This window comes from Dreissena polymorpha, chromosome 7 (genome assembly GCF_020536995.1).
Source record: "Dreissena polymorpha isolate Duluth1 chromosome 7, UMN_Dpol_1.0, whole genome shotgun sequence".
Taxonomy (NCBI): domain Eukaryota; kingdom Metazoa; phylum Mollusca; class Bivalvia; order Myida; family Dreissenidae; genus Dreissena; species Dreissena polymorpha.
The window spans coordinates 2,394,907-2,409,483 of NC_068361.1; the positions used below are offsets into that span (position 1 = coordinate 2,394,907).

Sequence of the window (14,577 nt, forward strand, 5' to 3'; positions counted from 1 at the left end):
GGTCATGCTGGGTCAAAAACTAGGTAACCGGGTCATCCGATCTTCACCAAATTTGGTAAGAATTGTTGTCTTAATTATGTGTAGGTCAAGTTCAAATATGGGTCATGCGGGGTCAAAAACTAGGTCACGGAGTGCATTTCAAGCATTAAACATGGTGTCCGCTCGTTAAAATTGCTATTTTATATAGCAAATTTCCTTTTTTTTTTGTCAAATTGCTATTTTAAATAGCAAATTTCCTTATTTTTGTGTTAAATTGCTATTCTATATAAGATAAGGTACTTTTGTACTATTCTCTCTCTTGTTATCCCCTATATTTAAATAATATTGGTTGGATAAGAGCACTTTGTGAGGTTTTCCCTGCATTGAGGTATTATTTGGTCTTTTTACCAATTTTATATCACACTGTTTTAATTTTCCTTCAATTGTTGTCATACTATTTTTCATTCACCGTGCACTCCCTCTGGTCCATGGGAAACAACCGTCATAGACTCCACCTCCACAATTACCTGCCTTAGACCAACCTATTGGTAGTGCCCCTGCTGGTTTATTCCCCACTCATACCAGCCTACACTTTCAAATGTTAAAGTTTAAACTAAATGCCACACAACAAGATCTAATCGTTGGAGAGATATGTTTATATCTATGAACATTAATTAGTAGGGATGCCAGAGCCTGATTTAACAGCTCTCACATGTAAAGTGAATTTGCATGTGTACATGCAATTATATGAAAAAGAAAGGAAAAAAGACAATATATAATAACACATAGGGAGTATAACTCTCAAATATATATTAATGTTGCAATTGAGTATAGAGTTATTAAAAACGTCATGTGTATAAGTTTATGTATGTGGCTCAATGTTAAACACTTGCAGACAGGGAATATAGCCGTAATGCTCCAACGTGAGACCCTGTCTGTATGGAACTTAAGGAGGATTGGGCTATGGAGAAGAGAAGTCCCCCCAGAGTGGCATTAAAACAATATTTAAAAGTGAGTTTAGTAAAAAAAAACTTATATGTTAAGGGTAATGACTTACGTGTCTCCAAACGGTCACCTTTATAGCGCCACATAAAAATTAAAGGTTAGACAATGTGCTTTACAGTTAAAAATGAGATAAAAACAACTAAATTTGTACAAAAGGTACATTATTTACAATATGTACAGAACTATATGCGTTTATATATTTAAAATACATGTTGCCACCCTGGAGGGTTGAAAGAAGAAGAGATTTTTGGAAGTGTAGGCCGATGTGAGTGGGGGAAAAAGAGCCAGCAGGGGTGATGTCACTCAGTTGAACTAAGGGAGGTAATTGTGGGTATGGAGTCTACAATGGTTGTTTCCCCTGGACCAGAGGGAGTGCATGGTAAATGGAAAATGGTTTATATACAATTGAAGGAGAATTATAAAAAGGTATGATGTTAAATGGTAAAAAAAAACAAATATTACCTAGATGCATTAAAACAAACCCAAAAAGCTCTAATCCAACCAATATTATTTATATATTGGTGATAAGAATGGAGGAAATAGTACTAAAGTACCTTGTATGGTATGTAAAATGGCAATTAAACAGAAAAACCGAGGCAATTTGCTATATAAAATAGCAATTTAATATACAATTAAGGAAATTTGCTATAAAAAATAGCAATTTTAACATGAATTAGTGTAATACAGAGTAAAATGTTTGCTATGGTGTAGGACTAGCAGTATTGAGAAAAAAAATTAAGGCAATTTGCTATATAAGATAGCAGTTTTACACAAAAATAATGAAATTTGCTACACAAAATAGCAGTTATAACAAGATTTAATGTACTACAAGGTACAAAATTAGCAGTATCAACAAAGTCGACAATAATACCAAGGGATTGGTATTACCCTGGATAGGGCTAAATAAGTGTTTATCATGGTATAAGGCCCTGCACCGTGCACTCCAGTCCGACATGGTTCTTCAAGTTTGAAGGGGAAAGGGTGGGGTGTCAAAGGGGAAGAGAGGGGGTGCAATGCAGCCAACAATCCCAGGTTACTGGACAGCCTCGTCCTTTCTTGTAGTAAGAAATGCCATAAAAAAATATATTTTATATTAAAAAACTGAAAAATGTAAATGGTGGACTAACGTCATACTCTCATAAAAAATGTATTAAAATAAAGAAAACCAGGTCAATGCCATTGGCCTGATTTAGAAAGGACGGGGTAGAACAATAAACCCATTAAAAACTAAAATAAAAGTTGTGTAAAAGGGTCACAAATCCAACACAATTATTAGATTACATCAGTTTTGTGCAAAGATTACACAGTTTAAAAAGAAAAACAGTCACAAGACTGAATAATTACGTGGGTGTTGGCTGCTCTCCCTCCCCCAAGGACCTAGATTTTGTCAGTTATCTGACAATCCAGAAGGTATTTGGCGAGGGCAGAGAAGACCGGGCCCCTTGCTGCTCCCTTGGGGTCTAGCACGTTGGAAAGGTTAAAAACTAGTCCATGGGAACGCAATGCAGCATCGAGGTGGTCCCGCTGCGCCTTATGGTTAGGACAGTGCAGCAGCATGTGGGGCGCAGTATGAGGTTCCTGACACCTAGGACATGCGGGGTCTATACCGAGGACATACTTTCCTGCGCCACCGGGTAATAGGGTGGTTCCCATCCTCAGGCGCGTGATGGCTCTGTCAAGCACAATGCTTGCTGAGTATCTGTCAGGCGGTCTGAGGGTTTTCGCAAGTCTGGTAATATTATGTCGACGGGAAGACAAATTGTCGGTCCGGAGATTCCACTCACCCATTACAAATTTCTTTGTCAGGGAGTAGATCTCAGTAGGTGCCAGGGGTTCCCCAGCATCTACGGCCCCCCTCAAGAGGCCCTCTTTGGCCCCCCTGTCGGCCTGTTCATTCCCACTGATGTTGACTTGTGCTGGACACCATACTAATGTGACCTTTAAAGATTTATCTAGGCACTGTTGATGAAGTTCCAAAATGCTAGCTAAAATATCAGGCCTAGATCTGCTATTTCTGTTTTTTATGGACTCAAGAGATGACATTGAGTCTGATAAAATAGCAGTTTTAGTAGGTTTATTGACCAATATCCAGCACAGAGAGAATTTAATTGCCAAAAGTTCTGCTGTAAAAATAGAGAGATTGTTGCTGAGCCTGTGCGTTTTACTAATGTTTTTAAAGGAATTACAAAAGAGTTGGCTACCAAACCAGAGTTAGGGCATTTGGAGCCGTCAGTGTAGATTTTTAGATGCTCAGCATACATATTATCTATAATCGTCTAATGTCAATGTCGTTCTTTGTGCAAATTGTTGTATCTCAAAACGGATTGACCTACTTGCTACTGCAAGTTAGGAAATCCGACCAATCAAAGCCATGTTTTTAAAATGCTGTCAGCCAATAAAAATTCCGCTTTTTAACAGCGTTAGGCACGGCGTTGTCCAATTAATGTGTATTGCGTTTTTAACGCCTTTTGAATAATAAAGTAAAGCTATTTTTAAACTACAAGATTTTTATCAAAGCACCGCATCCACACAGCAAAGTATCTTATATTATAAATTGTACAGCCCAGTATTATCGGGCTGACCATATTATGGCCGTTTTCGGCTTTTAAACGCAGAGTTTTAATGTTCAGCAGTGTGCTAGGGCAATGGTTTTTTAACCGAAGTCCCGAGGGTAAACAACTCCATACCGGTGTCCGCTCTCTAATGGAAGTAGTTTTGATCCGATCTTCACCAACTTTGGTCAGAAGTTGTGTCTAGATGATGTCCAAAACATTCAAACGGGCATATCTTGTGACATTTTGGTTATCTTGTACGTAAATTATTTCCATGTTTAAAATGTATTTTACTTCACGCCGATATTTTATAACAATACATAAGTTTAATCTACATCGATGCTTTGTTTATCGCTTCTATTTATAAGACAGACATCAGTGTTGATCAATAAGAAAACATTAAATTCATAAGTATACACTGGGCTAATTTTTGTTCATGAAACTTCGATTGTAATATGAGAATCTCTCACCTGCACAATCATGTACTTTTCATGTCGCATTACTTACAATAACTTTGTTTGGTTGTATTAACGGGAGAAAACCCTCCTGTTATAACTCAGTAAAAATCACTACCGGTCAAATTTGCACTCAATTTGAACATTGAAATTGTTTCGTTAACTTCAACATGCAAAAAATGTAGTAAAGAGTGCATTTTTAAGCAAAATAGCATGCATAAAAATGTTTTTTTTAAGTCATTTGTTTGACTTTTTATAATTTTACTTTTATAATGTCCACAGAAGCACGGTTTATTGCTAACTCCAAGTCAACACGTGTCATGCAAGTAAAGACTATATGCTAGAGCAGACATACCAAGTACAATTAAGTAATAAAAATAAAATGAACAAAAACATTTTAATTCATTATTGCATCCCATATTCTCAAATGAATTGATCAACGTAGTAACTTATGGTTTGTATACATTTTTTTCGGAACGTAAATTTCAGGGTTATCTCACTTAAATACACTTATTGTTGTTATGGTACCGGTAAGTAATATATCATGACGAGTACACATCCATTTTCAGTTCTTCCATCCCTTTGTCAAAATCCGATTTACGAAATCGTAATCCTGTCGTAGCGAATTATTTTATTCCTATCGATGTTAACAATTATGAATGAAAAACACACAATCCGAAATACGTTTTGGATTCGTTCGATGCTTTAAAAGTAGTAAAAAAAAATACTGTTAAAACCACCACGTCAAAATTGTTGTCCCTAAAATCCTGAAAGAAACTAGATAGTTTGTTTCTAGATTGGTTACCTCCCCTTATATATCGCATACTCTATATATTATAGTCAACGGATTCAACGGTTATATTTTACGGGGACCACTTAATTATGTTTCGTCTGAGAAGTGACGTCCCACTAGATACGTCATAAATTGCGTAATCAATAAATGAAAATGATAAATACGGAAAGCTGGTTCGGTAATATATTTTTAAGAAGAAAAAAGGATGATATATAGATCTAATATAAAGATAACATTCATGATGCATACCAATACATTTCAAAGGTAAAATATAAGAACATGTTGATCGGCGCGTAGGAATACATACTTACGGTAGATCGCGGTCACGCTTTGTACTGCCGGATATCAACTAGTTTATTCGACCCTGCTTTATTAGGTCAATGTTTGCAACAGAGGCATGATAAATGAGCCAGATTGGCTAGCTCGGCTGGTAGAGCGCTGTTCTACAAATCGAAGGATTGTGGATTTATTCCTCAGCCCGGACAGATAACTTGTGTGGGTATTGTTCAGGAGATACTCTACAGCCATTTTCTCATTAACTCCAATATTCGGTTATTGGCATAATAGACTAGTTTCACAATACTACCGCTGTTGCTATTTTTAGATATCACGTGATGAATTTATACTTAAAATGGGAAATATATATATCAACTTATTCCTGAAATGTCATATTGTGCTGACAATATAATTACGTCGCCAAATATTCCAAAGAGTGAAGGGTTGAAATTAGATGCGGCATATCGGGGCACTATTTGAAATGGCTACGCGTTCAGTCACGTTCTGAAATTCTGCGAGTCACGTGACTTCGCGCTCTTATCGATTTTGGCTTATTGTGAAAAGGGTCTATTATGTGCGCTTGGAAAAGGTCAATCAACTTACATAAGAAAGTGTTTGTTGGTTATCTGATCCCTAAGATATGACGGAAATACTGTTGAATTGCAAAAAATGAAACTAAAGCAAACTTCAACCCTATCCCACCCCTTGAAATGGCAATCCGCGCTTGTAACAGTGAATCTGGACCTTATCAACTAAAAATCACTGCAACAGAGTAATATCAATGAGCGAATGTTATGTCGGCTGAGACAAAATGTCAGATAAAAGATATTATATGGCAGCCCAATACACTGAGTGGAAAACTGTCAGTAGAGGCCAAACATTCCAGAAACGAGGCCTTTAAACATTGGGTGCGTTATAAGATTTTAATCCAGCGTCTGTCTTTTATGAACTTGTCAATAAGGTCAAGCGCCTGAGCCTCATTTGTCACGCGCTGGACTCCTTCTCTGACGTCAGAAGGCAGGATTATGAAGCCGTCGCGTCGCAGACGACTCTGGATTACCAACTGGAGGCATGGCCGTATGCCCGTTTGGCGAATGATGTCGTCGTCTGGTAAAAGAAATGACGTCATATTCGTCACTATAACCCAACTGTGCATAATGTTTTACTGTGTGTAACTGTTTTCAATATCATCATGCGACAAACAATATCTATGAATGTCGCGTTTTATTCACGTTATAAACGAGAGTCACTGACACGACTATCGTTGCCTGCTAATGGAACATGGTCAGAATTCAAGAACCACCGATCACATGATTGTCTGCTAATAGAAAGACGTCAATTAATTATATCCGTAACTTTAAAACGAATTGTAAAGGACATTCATTCATTGCTCTAAGGAATGGCGTCACAAAGCACCGTAAATGTTTCCAATGAGGGTACCAGGGGTGGCAAAGGAACACCACTTTCACCTCCTTCTATTTAAAAATGTTCACATAATCGGACATTCTTTATTCTGCTCACCTAGTAACGCATAGGCCTCCTTCCCGCCCACCACGGGTCGAATCCATCGTGACCTCGCCTTGTCCTGCAGATCACATGCTTCCGGTGGGTAGGCGGTCCACACAATCTCCAGCGTTTCTGATTGGCTGAGCGGTCTGCACACGTGACTCTTATTAGACGCTACGTATGGCGTTGATTGGGAATCTTTAAAGAACACCATTATAATCAATGGTATTATGCCTTACGTTGGTTTCTTCTACAAACATGAATGCATTCCTAACGTCGGTATTCTATAAACGGAAGTCTATATGTCCATTGCCCACAGTTAACACGTATGTTTGTACTGTATGCATCGGTCGGCTAGCCTAGTAGGTAGAGCGCTTGACTATAAATCAGAGGATCGCCGTGGCGTGATGGATATGGTGTCCGCATAGCGATCGGGGAGGAAACGGGTTCGATCCCAACTAGGGGTGGGGGGCGTACTTGAGATATCCACCAAAGACACCAAGTACTAGTTCTAGGCCCAGGAAAAGGACTCGAGAGCGTTTAAAATAAGCCTTAGGCTTTATATGCAATTGAGCTAAAATACATAGGTTCAGACTAAATCATAGGATCGATTCCCGGCTAAATAATTGAGCCGCGTTCTGAGAAAACTGGGCATAATGCACGTGCGTACAGTGTCGTCCCAGCCTGTGCAGTCCGCACAGGCTTATCAGGGACGATAATTTTCGCCTAAAATGGATTTTTGCTTAGAAGAGACTTCATTTAAACGAAAAATGCCATACACACGAGGAAAGTGTCGTCCCTGATTAGCCTGTGCGAACTGCACATGCTAATCTGGGACGACTCTTTATGCACATGCATCAAGCCCCGTTTTCTCGGGTGATGACCATGACGTTCGCCCATTCTTCTGAATCAAGTAGGGCACTTGTTTTAAGTATGTGCATTAGTAAATTTAAACCAGCTTATCCAGGAAATGCGGGAATCGGTAAATTGAACGATATCATATGACTAAAATGGTGAAAATGCAAGACAAAAATTTATAATCCCAGAATTTACCCAACCATTAAAAAGGTGTGCGTTTAAAACCACGTATTAAATTTTAACAAAAACTAAAGGCCGCTAAGCTCTTCTTATGTCGAGTCCATGGACGGACAATGATTGTTGTACTTATTTATTCAATATAAGTTTATATTCGAAAGTGTATTTGCACCATTAATGATTTCAGAAAAATTTCGTGTCGTTAAAGTACATGTCATATTCGTATATTAGTGCAGACTTTTATTAAGTGAGGAAAATGGTCGTTCAGAAACAGCAGGTTCTAACTCCAGTTGTGTTGTCTGCAGACAATTTTATCGCAAAAACTAGCGTGTCAAATTAAATTAAAATTTATAAAAAATAATAAAGTTTTTAAATACGCAATGACATTTGTTTATATAGTAAATCCAGGAACAATGCACATGTACGTCGATCTTACGGCAGCTATGTACTCGTATACATTTTGAAACTAAGCGACCCCCCCCCACCCCACACACTCACCAAGTCGGAAACGGTGTTCTAGATGGCGCCTCACTAATACCAGCGACCGGGTATCGTGCACGAGGAACACGTGCTCCGGTGTAGAGGCCATGTGCGCCAGCTCCTCCTCATCCACTTCCGGTCCGATCCCTGTAAGAAGGACATGCTCATGATATATGTATGATGTTACGCTTAAATATATTATATTGTATGAACATTACTGTTGTACTTTTCGTATAGGGTAAGGTAGAACTACATGTACTACAGTAACAAATACAAATACTTCAGTAACAAATAACATTCCTATGATTATTTACAGGCAACAAGTATTGTGAACATTTCTGCATTCAGTTACAATTAAGACTTACTGCGTACATTTCTAAAATAGTAGAAAATCAAGATATATTGTGAATATTTCAACATTTATCGACCAGAAATATTATGTGAACATTTATACATTCATTGTCAAGCAAGACACATTGTGCAAATTCATGCACCTATTAACAAGCAAGACATATTGTGAACATTCCTTCATTCAGAAATAGGCAAGACATTTTGTGAACATTTCTTCATTCAGTCAAAAGCAAGACCTACTGCAAATATTTCTACGCGTAGAGAAATGAAAGATATACTGTGAATATTTCGACAGGCATTAACAAGCAATACAGACTATACATACTCTCAGAGACAAGAAAGCCATATATATATTGTGAACATTTCTATTTTCAGTGCAAAGCAAAGCGTATTGCGAACAGTTATACATGCAGTGACATGAAATACATATTGTAAATATTTCTACTAAAAGAAATAAAATAGACACATTGTGAACGTTTCTGCACGTATACAAGCAAGACGTATTGCGAACATTTCTACATTAAGTAACAAGCAAGACGTATTGCGAACATTGCTACATTAAGTAACAAGCAAGACGTATTGCGAACATTTCTACATTAAGTAACAGGCAAGACGTATTGCGAGCATTTCTACACTCAGTAACAAACAAGACATCGTGTTAACATTTCTACATTCAGTGATAAACGAGACATTTTATGAACATTTCTAGATTTATTGACAAGCAAGAAGTACTGCGAATTTTTTTCCACGCAGTGATAATCAATGCATATGCAAATATATCTACACTCAGTGATAAGAGTGATGCATAGCGAACAATTCTACACTCAGTAACAAGCAAGATATATTGCGGATATTTGTGTATGCTACTCAGTGATAAGCAATACATATTGTAAAAAAATCTTAACTCAATGCCAAGCAAGCCATATTGTGAACACTCAGTGATAAGGAAAACATACTGTATATGTAAATATTTCTACAGTAAATTCTTAGAAAGAAGCCAGACATTGACATTCGTGACATACCTTTTGCAAAGCTTTGTTCATTCATGGACAAGAATGACCTACATATTGCGAATATTTCTGCATTCAATGACAAGCAATACTCATCTACTGCGAACATTTTTACATTTAGATACTAGCGATGCTAGTATGTGAATGTAAATGCTAGCGATGAACATTCAATCATTCTCTAAAAGGAAGTGTGTGTGTGTGTGTGTGTTTCGAAGTTATTGGGTCCTTCCGCACCCGAGGCTGCATTATGTGAGGACACGGAGTAATAATTACATAATTAACTTACAAACAATGGACAATTTGAATTATGGCTGCAATTTCCAATATTAGTTTTTTTACTGAGATGTTTTTAATTTAAGTGTGGGGCTTATGTTGTGGGAGGGGGAGCCGGACTATCTGGAATAAACCTGTCCGGCATGGTGACCATTAACCAAACTCACATGCTTCTGGGAACAGGGAGTGGGACCGGGTCGCCTCAGTTAGAAGTGCGTGTACCGGAAACTGACTTAAACAGTCAGGCTCAGTATAATGCAATACCTACCTATTGCAAATATCTCTACGCCCATATCATGCGCGCGCAACACCTCGGCGCGTGTTTTCTCCCGCGCTGCAGACGGAGCGTCAATGACGACTATCGCCATCTTCTGTACGCCAGGTCGGCTGTCCTGTAGGTCACATGTTCAATGGGTGATTGTTAAACTGTCATATCGGCATAAGATTTTTTCATCAGATACAACAGCCTGACGGTTAACCGATGATATATGTTAACTGGATCAGCGGTTTCTTTGACATCTTACATGACAATGTTTTAAACATGTTTTTATTTATATTTGCTTTATTATTGAGACTTTTTTGTAAGTTAGATATACAAGTAAGTGTTACAATTTGGTGAAAACATGCAATTTAATTCTGTCCCAATTCACACGAGCTCCCGTGAAAGATCACACTTAAGAAAATCATTGTCAAACCCGAAGATATCAAGGTTGGTGTAATAGTTTACATTCATAGATGATGTACAAGAAAAGCTACTAAAACATTTTGTACGCATTCTTGAAAATCCTATTTTTTGGTTAAAAAAGAATCTGAAATATATAGAACGTAAAAACAAAGGATTCGCTTACTTTAAACATGTCCTGCATGAGACGTAAGGCCAGATCCGTCCGCGTCAGTCCGGGGCACAGCTTGATCCGCGCTACAGAAAATATCAATTTGAAAAAAATACTTTGGCATCAATTATTTAAAATAAAACATCTACAAAAAAGAATAATTATGCCCCCCCCCCGCCACTCATATCATAAACTGCTTTACTGATTTATCTATGCTCGTCGGTTGGTCGGTCGGTGTGTGGTTCATCGACGAATTTGTTTGTGCGACTTATCCACGGTGCGTATACCGCGTGACTTTTTCGGATCTGTGTTGGGAGATTAAAGCGCGACCCAGTTAACCTTTTTAAGGATCTCTTTTTAAATATTTCATCATTTTTAATGGGATAAAGTGGACAGCCCGCTCATTCGTAAGAATTTTCTACAGGTATCATTATATTTTTAAACAAATAATATTTTTTCAGTAAAGTGCAACCGCGCGTTTGTACGGTTAGAAAAATGTCGGATCAGTACGGGCTATCCACTTTATCCCATTATAAATGGTGAAATATTTATTAAAAAAAAGACATCATTAACAATGTTAAATGGGTCGCGCTTTATTCTCCCAACACAGATCTTAAACAGTCACGTGGTATAGGCACCGTGTTATCTAGAGAACGCATTGATCTACCACCATGAAAATCGGTATGCTGGTTACTTGGGAAAATAGGGGTCTTATGATTTGAGGTCAACAGTCACACTGTCATTATGGACGTGGCATGAATTGTAGACCATTTCGTTTCGGCACGACATCTAGAGCTGACCTACGTTTATGTAAATTAGTAAAATAGATACTTGGAATAAAAAAGGAATGCGTCTTTTGATTTTAGGGTCAACAGCTCAATTGTCAAAGTCACAGGAACTTGAAGCATGAAATTTTAACTAGTTTGTTTCTGCACGATATATACCGGCCTAAGATCATGCAAATTGGTATGCCAATTACTTAGAAGGAAAGGTATACGCCCTTCATTTTTGAGGTCATCAGGTCAAATATTCAAATGTCAAGGGCATCGTGAGGTGAAAACCGTTTCTGAGTGCTATCTTGAGAATGGCTACACCTTGAATCATATCAATTTGTTATGTTGCTTATTCTTGAAGGAATGAAGATTTGCAGATCTAAAGGTCAAAATTCAAGATCACCTGACATGCAATATTAAAATATCTCTCAATAATTGAACATATTGAAACTTGACTGCACGCATGGGGGGGGGCATGCTGTGCAAACATCTATTGTTAAATTATCTGCGCCGTTTCAGTGGAGAGATTGTATATATTATATTTATTTACTTGGTAAACATTGCCATGACTTATCAAAGATCGTACGACATATTAACTAACGATCAATCTTAAGCTCACAATAATCATTTGCGATAAATACGTTCCTTAAATAAAGGGCATATGAGGCTGAGCGGGTGAAAGTAAATGAAAAGTAATCAATTATTTTTTTCAATATATAATGGCAGATATATAATAATTGAGGTAGGTGCTTATCAATGATATATCTTCAACGACTATCATAACTTAAATGTATCGTAAACGTATCGTACACTTTATAATAAGACGGGCTCTATATTTTCAAGTGAAATTAAGTTCTGAACTGCAGCTGAACCTGGATAGATTAATACTTTTAAGAGACATTTTCAGACTTAATTATAGTAATAACGATAATCTTAACCCTTTCAGTGCGGGAACCGAATTTTAAAGGCTTTGCAAACAGTTTGGATCCAGATGAGACGCCACAGAACGTGGCGTCTCATCAGGATCCAAACTGTTTGCTATTCTGATAGTATTATTTGAAAAAAAAATCGAAGAAAATGCTAATTTTAGAAATTCAGCAGACGACATTTTGCAGACGACAAATTTCCCAGCATGCAAAGGGGTAAGATGCTTTACGAATTCCAGACTGGGTACGTACATATAGCTTCCAGGACCTCCTCCTTATTGCTGTACTGGTTGATTCCAAAGGCGTTGTACACGTCCTCGTTGTACGGTACAACCCCCACCCGAGTCCTATCAGGGGCAATGTCAAGTGTGTCGACAACGGCCCTCACGAACTTTATCTGATCGCGGAAGTCGACAACGTCACTGTTATTCGAGCAGTCGAGGACAAATACAACTTCCGCCGTGTTTCTGGATCCTTTAGGAAAACGTGCAAATGCGTGAAACAGAGGTAGTGAAACACGCTGTTTAAATGGACCAGTTCATAATAAACGAAGCCAATCTTAACATTAAATCTTGTAATTGCGTCTTTTAAGTTAATAGTGAGCACGTGGCGGTGATAAAATGTATCCTGGATCATTGTTTCTCAGAGCAAAAGTCTAAAGGATCTTTTCAGCGGACAGGTGTTATAGTTCTAACTAGACCTGTCTCGCAGACTCAGAAAATATTAACAGCCACATTTTAAGTTATTGTAGCAAGAACTAGTTTTCACATAAATATGTAGAGTAGAGATGATGTAAATTTGTTGATGTCCGTTAAATGTTTAAACAACCAAAATCAAGCGCTATCCATTACAGTAATTATTTTAGCAAAGACCAGACACTTTTAAATTAAAACAACATTGTTAAATGATTTCATATTCATTCATTATATTAACACCTACCTCTGAATATCTTGTCGAAGCTCCGGTTGATATCGCCCTGTGTCGGCCAAAGGTCGCACCGGTTGAAAAAGCCCATGAAATCATCTTTGAGCAGACGACCACCGGGACAGAGCTCGCGGAACAGGCGCTCGTAGTCTGAAGCAAAATGGGCGGCGACATTTCCAAGTTGCTTTAACCCATTTAAGCCTAGTGGACTCTCACATCCTTCTAAATTGGATCAATCTATTTCCAAAATACGGGATGTCTATATATTTATTTCTATATTTAGAATATTTCTTACAGAATTTCCTTTCAGCACACAGCGCAGACCCTGATGAGACGCCGCATCATGGGTTAATTCAACTCTCAGCTTTATAACCCAAAGGGTTGCTGAGAGCTGCCATTGCATAAATTATCAAAGGCTCTGGCAGTACGTTTATATGGACCATGTCATTTTTAAGCATGGCGAACTGTGTCCAAACAGGACTATGAAAGAAAATTGTATGTATCATCATCCTCGAAAATACACCTTTTACTTTTATAAATGTTTATAAAAATACATTTTTTATACGAGACGAGAAGTTTGATGCATGATAGGAACTTAGAGAGAATATCAATATACATGTACTAGCAAATGCATGAACATTACACATGACATCTGAATTTATGAGGTTACAATACCTTTTGTTAAATAATCATGTTTTCAATAGGTATATAATTCCTCTTATAAGAAATGCTTATGTATTTTTGAAGCCGGTCATTCCATGGCTGAAGAATGGATAGAACTACTTACTCAATGACGCATTCAACACCGACAAACACTTTTATCATAAGCGTCAATTAAACGCATTATATTAACCCATTTATGCCTAGTGGACAGTCCCATCCTAAATTGGATCAATTCATTGAAAAATAGGGATGTTTAGTATATTTATTACTATATTTAGAATATTTCGTACATATATCCCTTTTAGCAAACAGCGCAGACCCAGATGAGACGCCGCATCATGCCAAGGCTTATTTTCTAGTCGCTAGGCATAAATGGGTTAATATAAGTGTATATACGTACTCTGTTTGAGGTTCATGAAGCGTTCAACCTCAGTCAGGCTGATCCTGCACGAGTGTTGCATGCTGCCGTGCCGGGCTCGAACCCGCGACACAAGCTCCCTGTAGAATGCCAGGAACCGGGGCCAGGACGCACCGTGCTCAAGTACCGCCTATAAGGGACAATCGGTTTGCTCAGCATGTGTAGCATTAATATGGATCCGTTTTACTGTTTCAATTGTTCGCGATTCCATATTACAATTTTATCGCTATCAAATGAGAACGATTTTGATCAGACTTTTTGTGTGAAATTGTTGGCGTGGTGAATCCTCTGTGTTGAACTGGACTCATAGTGTTATTGTCTGCAT

At 37.9% G+C, this 14,577-nt stretch overlaps 2 protein-coding genes across 2 annotated transcripts in view; both read right to left on the reverse strand.

The window, feature by feature from the left end:
• Positions 1 to 14,577, reverse strand: part of LOC127838126 (uncharacterized) — a 138,237-nt gene that overhangs the window by 92,874 nt on the left and 30,786 nt on the right. The window lies entirely within an intron of this gene.
• The window catches only part of LOC127838130 (collagen alpha-1(XII) chain-like), a 148,942-nt gene continuing 140,338 nt past the window's right edge, over positions 5,974 to 14,577 (reverse strand). Inside the window, exons 5-9 of the mRNA XM_052365703.1 lie at positions 10,564 to 10,634; positions 9,984 to 10,107; positions 8,100 to 8,228; positions 6,582 to 6,764; positions 5,974 to 6,167 (exon numbers count right to left, since the gene is read on the reverse strand). Of these exons, the coding sequence (XP_052221663.1) occupies positions 5,974 to 6,167; positions 6,582 to 6,764; positions 8,100 to 8,228; positions 9,984 to 10,107; positions 10,564 to 10,634 (701 nt within the window). The remainder of the gene's footprint in view (positions 6,168 to 6,581; positions 6,765 to 8,099; positions 8,229 to 9,983; positions 10,108 to 10,563; positions 10,635 to 14,577) is intronic.